The sequence below is a fragment of the Carassius gibelio genome, chromosome B17 (genome assembly GCF_023724105.1).
Source record: "Carassius gibelio isolate Cgi1373 ecotype wild population from Czech Republic chromosome B17, carGib1.2-hapl.c, whole genome shotgun sequence".
Taxonomy (NCBI): Eukaryota; Metazoa; Chordata; class Actinopteri; order Cypriniformes; family Cyprinidae; genus Carassius; species Carassius gibelio.
In genome coordinates, this window is record NC_068412.1 from 24,515,223 (window position 1) to 24,525,585 (window position 10,363).

At 40.6% G+C, this 10,363-nt stretch overlaps 1 protein-coding gene across 1 annotated transcript; it reads left to right on the forward strand.

Annotated features, from left to right (window-relative positions):
• The first annotated feature begins 3,305 nt into the window (after positions 1-3,305).
• dact1 (dishevelled-binding antagonist of beta-catenin 1) lies at positions 3,306-9,873 on the forward strand. The gene is made up of 4 exons (XM_052581425.1): positions 3,306-3,904; positions 5,769-5,898; positions 6,726-6,881; positions 7,415-9,873. Exons 1-4 carry the CDS (start codon positions 3,599-3,601, stop codon positions 9,283-9,285), a joined length of 2,463 nt encoding a protein of 820 aa, XP_052437385.1. The 5' UTR covers positions 3,306-3,598; the 3' UTR covers positions 9,286-9,873.
• Positions 9,874-10,363: the final 490 nt, after the last annotated feature.

The window sequence follows — 10,363 nt, forward strand, 5'->3', positions numbered from 1 at the left end:
GTTGAACCCAAAATAAGATATTTTGAAGAATATTGGTAATCAAACAGTTGACAGCAGTCACAAAGGCTACTAATAACTATTTGACTATCAATATTCTTCAAAATATGTTCTTTTGTGCTCAACAGAATAAAGAATCTCATAGGTCTAGAACAAGGTGAGGAAATAATGACAGAATTTTCATTTTTGGATGATCTATGCCTTTAAAATAATAATCTTTTTAGATGTGTAACCACAAGGCTTAAACATAAATATTTGCATGAAACTAGTGTAATGCAAATTGAAAAAATTATTGCCTGTGGTATTCCACACCATCTCTGGCATGCTGTCGATTGCCACAGACAACAATTTTGTCTTTGTCCCTCAGTTTGTATAAATGAAAAACATTTGTTTTGAACCCAGAATATTCTTTTGAGCCTTGTTTTGTCTGAATAAAGAGATATGGAATTAATTTTTAAACGAAGCCTTAAATGCTGTGTTTTTTTTATCTTTTGTAGTGTCAGGAAAGCTCATAGATTTAGTGAACAAAGATCTGGCCTTGAGTTTGATCCAGCATCCCTCGACGGTATTGATGAGTGCATGTGGAGTTTCAGCACATGCGGTTTCTCACAGTGTGTGGTGAACAGACAAGCTCTTCCTTTATAAATTACAATCACAGACTCATGTTGACACTTGCATGTACCATCCACTTGACAGCGAAGTTTCATCAGGCTTCTAAATGGAACATTTTCCAAGTTTTGTTTCCACCACTCCAGGAAAACTAAAACAAACACCTAGAACTAGCCCTGTCTGGCCGGTTCCCACAATCTCTGGGTGTAAATTTTACATAAGAACATCTATATGACTGATGTGTTGTATAAAAGCGCTCTCTGTGTCCAGCATGAAATAAGATATAGGTGAGGGGTGACGAATGCTATCATGCTCATAAATCCTCACGCTGCATTTGCACAGTTTGTCCCCACAGTTCGGCATCTGTAACGCTGTAGGCTTTGATGTATTTAGATGTATTAATTTATTCCCCATGTTCCTGCCAGTCCTACATAATGGGGTCCTGTTCTCGTTTAATGGGCCTTACAAAATTCATAAGGTAATTACTGTGAGTGATTGGATTAGGTTAAAGCACAAATGTGACTTTGTACTAGCATAAGGCTAGTCTAAGGGAAAGTGTCTGGCTTTTTTTGGGTCAGATTTATGGGAAAAGATTTACATAAAATAATCAAGGGTTGGCTACAAAAACAGTTCGATTTATTTTAATGAAGACAAATGCACACTTCTCACTTCAGCGGTTTTGTATCATATTGGAACCAGTGAGCTTTGGGGGGAGGTGGAAAGCTGGCAATGGATGGAAAGATTTATCCTGTTTGTCTGAGAGATTTGATTCTGGTGGCACAAAGACTACAGCCTTTGATCCAATTACAGTGTATGTATATCCCGGGTCACTTCCTGTCCCGCAGTCGTAGCCTGAGGTAGCGGCTCGCAATCTCGACTCTGTCAAATTATTGAGTTTGTGCCCTTAAGCCACTCTTTCTTTCCACATCCGTGATGCTGTGTGTATTTTTGTGTGCTTGTGTAACCGTTCGGCCAGGGCTAATGTTTCAGAGGGTCACCAGCTGTGTTTCAAACATCTGTTCCTCATAGAAGCAGCCATGGAGCCCATTTCCTCGATCCCTGTCGTGTTTAGAAAGAGAGATTAAGCTTTGTGCCGTCTACTGAGGGTCTCCTCCTCTCTTTGACTCATCTTCACCGCCTGCTTAGCTGCAAATCAAACGAAACTGTCTGAGCCATTGGCTGATGTTGATGGACAGGGGTTTGAGAGGTGCAGTGTTTTTCATTAGACACGCAACTGCAAACCCCCTTCTGTGGAAAGAGTCTATCCGTCAGAGCTGTGAGCGCAACTAATGTGTTCTGATAAATATACACAATGTCTCTTCCTTTCTTTAATTGGAATTTAGATATTAGAATCCATCAATTCTAGAAATGGTGGGTATTTTGTTTTTTTGATTGGTAAAGGTCTAAATTAGAGGCAAAACCTGTCTAAAAACCACACCTTTTTTTTTAATCCAAACTTTAAGTTGGCTTTGAATCTGCCAGAACAATTACATTCTGGATATGTAAATCCTTGATTCATTTCACAGATGCATTTTAAAAAACAAATCTGTCTGTTTTGAGTTCTCCACGCGTCTGACTAATGAGCTAGTTGAGAAGTGTGACTTCAAGCTCTTATAGAAGCAGCTGTGGAGTCTATTACCAGAAATAATGTTTAAACATATGTTTTACAGATCCGTCTTTTAGAAAACCTGTAGATCATTCTTCATTTGAGTTCATGTATATTCACCTACATCTTAGTGAACTTTGAGTCTATTACCTATGTGTGTATGTATGTTTGTGTGTGAGTGTGTGTGTGTGTGTGTGTGTGTGTGTGTGTGTGTGTGTGTGCGTGCATACAATTAAAAAAATATATTTTTTATAGCAATTTAATATATACATACAGTACACATACAGGTACACATAAAAGTGTTTTTGTTTTAACAACAGTAGAGGGCAGTCATACACCTGAGTGCCTTTTAATACACTTTAAATATATTCATGGTCTTAATTATCTGAAATTCATGTCTTTATCTGTATTGTTATTAAATATTGTATTATTGTATACACAACTTATGCATTGTGTTGTTAAATTCTTGTATTTTCCTGTACTTTTAGACATGATGCAAACAAAATTAATACTATTTTGAAGAAGTTTATATATATATATATATATATATATATATATATATATATATAAATTACCACCTTGATATTCTTTAATGTAAATATCAAGTTAAATATATCAATTAGTAATCATAAAGTAATCATAAATCACCTGATACCATTACCTTACTATAGTTCTTTTTGATAAACTGATATATAAATAAAACATATTTATATACAAAAATAAAATAGTTTACTTGCAAATCTTGTAATATTTCGTGTTTTTAAGCTTGTATTTGCATATTAATTTTAATGTGCCTGTCAGTGCTACAAACCGGGTTGCGTGCGTTTTTATTTAGTATCATGATTAAATAAAATACTAAAGTAACAAAACTTTATATGATTTTGCATGTAATTGCGAGTAGTAGTTACAGGCCATCTAATGCAGGTCTTAATGTTGTTTTACGGAATGTAATGTATTGACATCTTGCATGAAAAGGACGCTACCACAGAAGATGAAGGGGTGAACTCGGTGGGCGTTAGGACCCCGTCGCATCCTCAGCAGCAGGGTTTCCTCTGAGTGTGTGTGTGAGTGTGATTGAGCTCTTCACTGCAGGACACATTCAGATCCCAGTATCATCCGGACTGCACACATCAACGCTCTCTCTGTCTGTGGATTTGGACTTTTTATACTGAGCGTCAGCAAGGACAACAGGCGTTTAAATGCCATTTATATAGAACAAAAAGTTATTTTCATTTTTTTCTTTTTCTCTGAATTTTGGGGTTATGTTTTTGTTTTAGATGATTACTTTTAATACATGGAAATTATCTGACCATGTCATAAGTGTTTTTCAGATGCACTTTGTTCATGAGAAGAATCTCCTTAGCGTTGTTATCGCTGGATATTTAAATGAATGAACTGCCAGAGATGCTGCTGTCCAGGGATTATTGCGCGCTCATCATGCGGGATCGGAAGGAATGCGAGGCGCGCGGTGAAGTGGAGCGGGTTCGAACCCGAGAGCGCCTGGACGCGACTGTCGCGGGTCTGACCGAGCTGGAGTATCTGAGACAGAGGCAGGAGCTGCTGGTCAGGGGTGTGTTGAACTGTCAGGAGCGCGCGGGAGAGGACAAACCCTGCCTTACCGTGGAGGACAGCTATCTGAACACTGAAGAAAAACTTCTGGAGGAGAATATTTTATTACTTAGAAAACAATTGGTGAGTAACGGAAACGGATTATTTGTGATTATATGTAGGGCAACTTTTTTCATGCATATATTTTTGAAGAAAAAATGCATTTCTTTAAAAAAAATTTGTAATTGTAATGAAATATCTCTTACAAAAATACTTTGGCTGTACCATACTACAGTGATGGTAATACTATGTACTTTTGTATATGCAATACAAAATGTCATGTACCATTGTATTTGCATGGTATTCCAAGGTACTTACAAAAATACCACGGTACTACCAGAGTATATGTCCATTTTCTAAATGATGATAATCCCACAGTTCTATAGTATTTATGAAAGAGGCATAGTATAACCAGGGTACCCACCACTGTACATTTTTGAAAGGGAGGTCACATAACTAAGCTGAGAATAAAAATGTAAGAATTTGTATGACTTTGAAGGCAATTAAAAAAAATAAAACATTTTATGTTGTGACTTCAGTATGGCATTGAGAACTTTTATGGGCCTAATTTCACATTTAGTTGTATCAAACTAAATTAAAACCTAAAATCTATTTTAATTTTAGAATGCAATAAAAATTAGTTTTGCCTTTACAGTCATGTGGTGATTATAGCTCAGACCCTATACTCATTAGAATGACATTAAAGCAGAAAGAGACCCATTTATATCAAACTTCCTGGAAGCTGTAGAACATCCCTGAGTTTCTAATGCAAGTCTACGAGGGGGTCCGACCGGCCTGAATGAGATTAGCTGATGGGTTTCAATGGAAATGAACTTTTTACAAGCACAGCTCAAGCCCCCTGCTGCTTTAGAGGATGACCAAGATTAAATTTAACAGTTGGGCCAAAGACACCTGGTTCCACTTGAGGTATTTGCAAACATTTCCATTATTGTAACCCTACGGGTTGTGGTTAATGTATTGTATACAGACAGGAATTACACGGTTTGGATTTGTTTCCTGGCTTTGCTAAAGCCTCAGACATGTACACAAGTGGCTTGGGCCTTCCCCACTTGTTTATCTTGAGGGAAGTTTGTTTGCAGGCCTCACACCCAGAACTACATTAAAGTTAATGCTAATTTGGTGATCATATAAAGCCTAATGTCCTTAAGACATTCCAATAACAAACAACCAATCCGCTGTGGTCTTTGACTAAGTTTAACTAAATGAATTGAGTATAAACCAGAAATTTAGACAATGTCATCCCAAACCCAGGCCCAGGCCATCAACAGTGGTCTGGGGTTAATTTGATGCCGTTTCAAAATAACCGTCGGTGTGCTCTGCAAATGGCACTCTGTGTAAAAATGGTCTGCACAGCCTAGCATGCTGAGCGCTCAGGGCCCATAAATCACACGCAGCCCGCCTGTCAGGACCAGGCTTTTTTACAGCCTCGGTCTGCAGCAGAGGAAACGCCATTCCACTGCTCCATATAGCCTGGAATCTGCACTGCATTACTTCCCTTGTCAGCAAACAGCAGTTAAAATTTGCAGCAGATAACATGCCTCTGATTATAGGTCATTTGAAGTAATGTCCGTCTGCTTTGAAGGCGCTGCATTTTGCTCAGTCTGGCGTTTCACCACGCTTAATTTGGAATGCAGCACATGATACGGGTGTTGTCAGATGCATCCAATTGCTCTCAAGCGGTTTGTCAAAGTCGAATGGTTATTCCCATACGAGGTGTGACTCTAATTTAGTTCATTACATCTGTCTGATCAGTGTCTTGAGGCCCCCGGCATTGAGAAATGCAATTGTTTCCAGATTGTTGTTAGGGCTGCAGGGCAAATCTTCTAAATGAAAAGGCAAACAATCTTAGCAGTTAAAGCTGCTAAACTACTAGACATGCATGAAACCTTGTATTAACATCTTTCCAAATTGTATTGTTTCTTTATAGAACTGCCTCCGGAGGAGAGATGCAGGTTTGATCAACCAGCTGCAGGAATTAGACAGACAGATCAGTGACCTGCGGTTGGACACGGAGACTTCGCATGAACATGTGGAAACGGACAGCCGGCCAAGTTCAGGTTAGTATCTGCTGTGAAGCACTGCGTGTTTGATCATCAAAACAATCTAAGCAGCTAGCATAGGCGGAAAGGATTTCCAATAAAACAGATTCACAAGTACCAAAAAACATTTTTAATGATTGTTAATCTTCAACAACCACCCGAGGGAGGTAATCAGACGTCCTGTTCAAATTATATCACTTTGCACAAGACTTCTTTATGTGCTATGGGCCTGTAGTAGCTTGTGTACCTGCAAGCCCTAAAGTCTGTTGGAAACTGCTTAGCTGTTTTGCTTAAGCACTAATTTGGTAATACGAACAATCTGCAGCCTGTGCTAGAGGCCTGCTGTAGCTACATTGGTTTACATTCCAAATACGAGAGGTCATTTTAGTGCTGGGACTGACTGCACTTTTGTTGGAGGAAGGTTATATAAAGTGGAGATTGATTACACATGTCTCTGAAAGTCTCGATTGTTAAAGTGGGCTTCTAATGTGAAGATGGAGTTCTTCAGTCTTTGAGTTGGAATTATTTTCTTCACAGCCCAAAGGCATACTTTTGTTTTAATGTGAAAAGCTATTTTGGTGTTGTGTGTAGTAGTTGTAATGGGTTTTTTCCTAACTTCACCATTTTAATGCTAATATCAATTGTGATGTATGGAGATCTGGTTCCTAGCTCTTTTTCCTCTTGCAAATGGATACCTTCCTGGTAGCTACATTATTCAAATTGTAATTGGAAGTAGGATCCAGAAAAGAGCTCAGTTAAGATTGGAAAGGCACAATCTTTGCATTGTCACCTCATTCCTGAAGATGTCAAATTAATGTGTTAATGTCTCGCCTTCTCTACCCCAGGCTTTTATGACCTAAGTGACGGTGCTTCAGGATCCCTCTCCAATTCCTCCAACTCTGTCTTCAGCGAGTGTTTATCCAGTTGTCGTTCCACCACCTGCCTGTGCACTCCCCTCGACAGCTCGCTCTGTGCCTCCGAGGGAAGGCTTAAGCCTGCAGGTGAGAGTCTTCTTGTGACAGTTTGAGGTTTCTGGGTCATTCCAACAGGTCTTAAAATGCTGTTCCCTTCTTTAGATTTGTTAACCAAATGCAGTACTATTTACTTAATGGTGATTTCTTCCTCTGGCTTAAAAGCTGGTGTGACAAAGAAAGGCCGCTTTGTTTGTGTGTTTCTAGTTTCTCCAAATGACATCAGGTTTTGTTTTGCATTACTCTTAGCAGAAAGCGTTCTGTAATCACTTAAGCCTGACCGTGCAAATAGAGGTGAAACGAGAGAAGTTTGGTCCCAGATAGAGATTGAAACAGTTTCACAGCTCTATTGATGGCTCTTCCAGCCACACCTATAAGCTAGCAACAAAAGGCTCATTAGCACATGGAAACTAATTAACCACCCACCCAGCTAAGCACTAGAAACTCTAGGTATTAGAAATAATCTGCTCTCACAGGCCATGACATCGCAAAATTAGCTGTTTTAGTAATCTGATGTTGTCTTTTCTTGTAGTTTTAACTGTTGTGTCCTCTGGGATTTACAGATGAGCTGGGCAGTTGTGCCGAGTTTGATTGCCATTGCGAAGACTCGAGTTCTGGAACAGTCCGCCAGTCTCTTTCTGCATCCTACTCCCCTTCCCCAGATGGCTCCTGCGATGGCCTGTCCAAGTTCCACTGTGACCTCATTGCCAAAAATGGTAATGATGTTTACCGGTACCCCAGCCCTCTTCATGCAGTGGCTGTCCAGAGCCCCATCTTCTTTCAATCCATGACTAGTTACCTAAAGGACGATTGTAACATCTCCAAGCCTGGTGAAGCATCGAGTGATGAACAGAAACCTGAGCAGGTTGTGGGCAACCAGAATTCATCTTGGCATGCCTCTCAAACACCCCCAAACAAAAAACTGGATAGTTATATCTTTGGGCTACTTCAGAGGAGGGCGCAACCCTTGAGGACCAACAAACCCAGAACAAGCATCAACACTGACCCCTCCAAGAGCATTTTAAGGCAGGCTAGTCTTTGTTCACGGGCCCCTGCTTCTGTCCAGGCCCAGCAATGGACCTCTGACCTCAAGCCTAACTGGCAGATGTGTTTACAAAATGCATCAGCAACTAGCACTGATCCAAGCACAGCTTCACCCCAAAGACAATGGTCTGCTGAGTCCAAGGGAGGAACCCTACAAAATAGAGCATACTTTTCTCCAAATCAGCCACAGAATAGTTACACACCCACCACTGATAATAACACTAGTTGCGTCTTGAAGAAGAACATTTCTGGAGCCATTAAAGGCCAGCCATTAAGTGTTGCATCGAAGGACTGCCAGGATTTAGGCAGCCCAAATGCAGTTTCCTCTCCCAAACTCAACAAGCATTCTTATTACACTGTGGAGGATGATAAATCTGGACAGGCAATGAAAGCAAGCTCTCTTAAGAGGAGTGCTAAGGCTCAGGCTCCAGCAAGTTGTGGTAAAGATGGGGAACAGCTGGCTCCAGAGTTGCTCAGCCTTGGTTCTTCTTCGCAAAGTCAAGATGAGGGAGGTCAGCTGGTCAGTGGCCAGTACATCCCTGCTCAGAAACATAATGTAAATCTCCGCAAGGGTGGCACCAAGAACAAGACTGTCAAAGTGAAAAATTCCACCAGTGCCAAAAGTAGACCTCAAGTTTCTGAGCATGTTTCCGAGACTGTTCGTGACAAGAATCGAACAGGATCTCGGCGGTCTCGACAAGTGGACGACGTCCACCACTTGCACAGATCCTCCAAGAAGGCCTCCACAAAAGCCAAGAGAATTCCTGCCTCCATCCCTGAAGGACGAATCCTGGAGAAGCACAACAGTTCCTCTGGGGGTCGATCTTCTGCCCAGAGACACCACGGACATCACCGGCATCATGAGGCAGTGTTGGCCAAACCCAAGTACAAGCGCAACGACTACCACCGGCGGCCAAGGGGTCTCCATGAGATCCCATATGAGGAGGCTTTCAAGAGGGCTCACCGCAGGCAAAAACGTGAGATGCTGGGCCACATGTCAGCCATGTACTTGCCGTCTAACGCACACTATACCAGCCCCTACGCCTATGTGGGCAGTGATTCTGAATATTCGGCAGAGTGCGCATCCCTCTTCCATTCCACCATTCTGGACACAAGCGAGGATGAGCGCAGTAACTATACCACCAACTGTTTTGGGGACAGCGAGTCGAGCGCTAGCGAGGCAGACTATGTAGCTGAGAGCAGCACTAGCAGTGACTCTGAGGGGAGTGCAGGGGTCAACTGGCCCCAATTCAAACAGGCTGGTACAGGATCCCACGGAATGACATCAGCACAGGCTAAGGCATTTGTCAAAATCAAGGCTTCCCATAACTTGAAGAAGAAGATCTTACGTTTCCGATCAGGCTCGTTAAAACTCATGACCACAGTGTGAGAAACTTGAGGAACACTGGGATCAGTTAGGATCCAGCCAATCAAATTGGCTTCTCTCCCTTATCACACAATGAAGTGCCTAGATAGAAATCAGCTGCATGGCCTAAAACTGCCTGTCGGTCGGCTGGGAACTCAAGTTCTGTCCAGCACAATGCCTTCCCCTGCACTTTTCACCCCCTTGATGTCATTGTCATTGTCATTGACTTTTTAGTTTTTTTTATTTATTTTAAATTCAGCTTTGTGATGCATCTGCATAGCAAGTACTATGTAAATGCATTGTTCATACATGTACTTTTTTAAAGATATTTATAACTTAATATATTTGGTTAGCCATACATTGAATAGGAAGTATGACTGAACTGAAGCAGTGTATTACAGACACAGTCCATCTAAAAAGTGTCCAGTGCTACCAAGACTAGTTCACCTGCTGATTGTTAAGGGCTTTTGTTAAATGCACATTAAATATGCATGAGCAACAGCTTCACCATTTACCTTATTAGCTGTAAATAACCCTTTTGTAAAATAAATTTTAATGTATGTTGATTTCTTGTGTCTTTTTATTCTTTATTAAATCCCATTGTTAAAATCATTCAGTGTCTTTGTTTATTTGATGGTTGTAGCTGGTTTTCTATGTACTTTTGAGTATTTAACCATGTTAAATTAGCATCACATGTACTAAACAACCCACCTCTGTTTATTCTTATGGCCTGGATTCAAATCTTCTAATGTGAAGGGCATTTTAGACCACCCCAAACCCATTTTTAGACACCATAGCAGTTAAAAGTGCCATCTACTTTTAATCTCTGCATGGATTTAGCAAACAAACAATTAAAGTTATTCCTCTATGCCATGCCAGCAAACTCACGTCAGATTCAGCAATGCAGTAGGTCTCCTCTGGCACTAAAGAACATAATGAAAACATGAGGATCAGATGTTGCATTTATTTTTGATTTGGATGCATTTTTGCTATAGACATATCGGCTGTTGCTCAGATGACCTGGAGAGAAAAATAGATTAAAAATAGAGGACAGATATCAGAAAATGTTTCTTAAATATTTAGTCCAAGACAAAAGTTCAGA

Bases quoted from the DNA above. Each gene is read 5' to 3' on its own strand.
- dact1 (XM_052581425.1), top strand. From the start codon at position 3,599: ATGAATGAACTGCCAGAGATGCTGCTGTCCAGGGATTATTGCGCGCTC. The intron at 3,905-5,768 runs GTGAGTAACGGA...GTTTCTTTATAG, and splicing joins TATTACTTAGAAAACAATTG to AACTGCCTCCGGAGGAGAGA. The intron at 5,899-6,725 runs GTTAGTATCTGC...TCTCTACCCCAG, and splicing joins GGACAGCCGGCCAAGTTCAG to GCTTTTATGACCTAAGTGAC.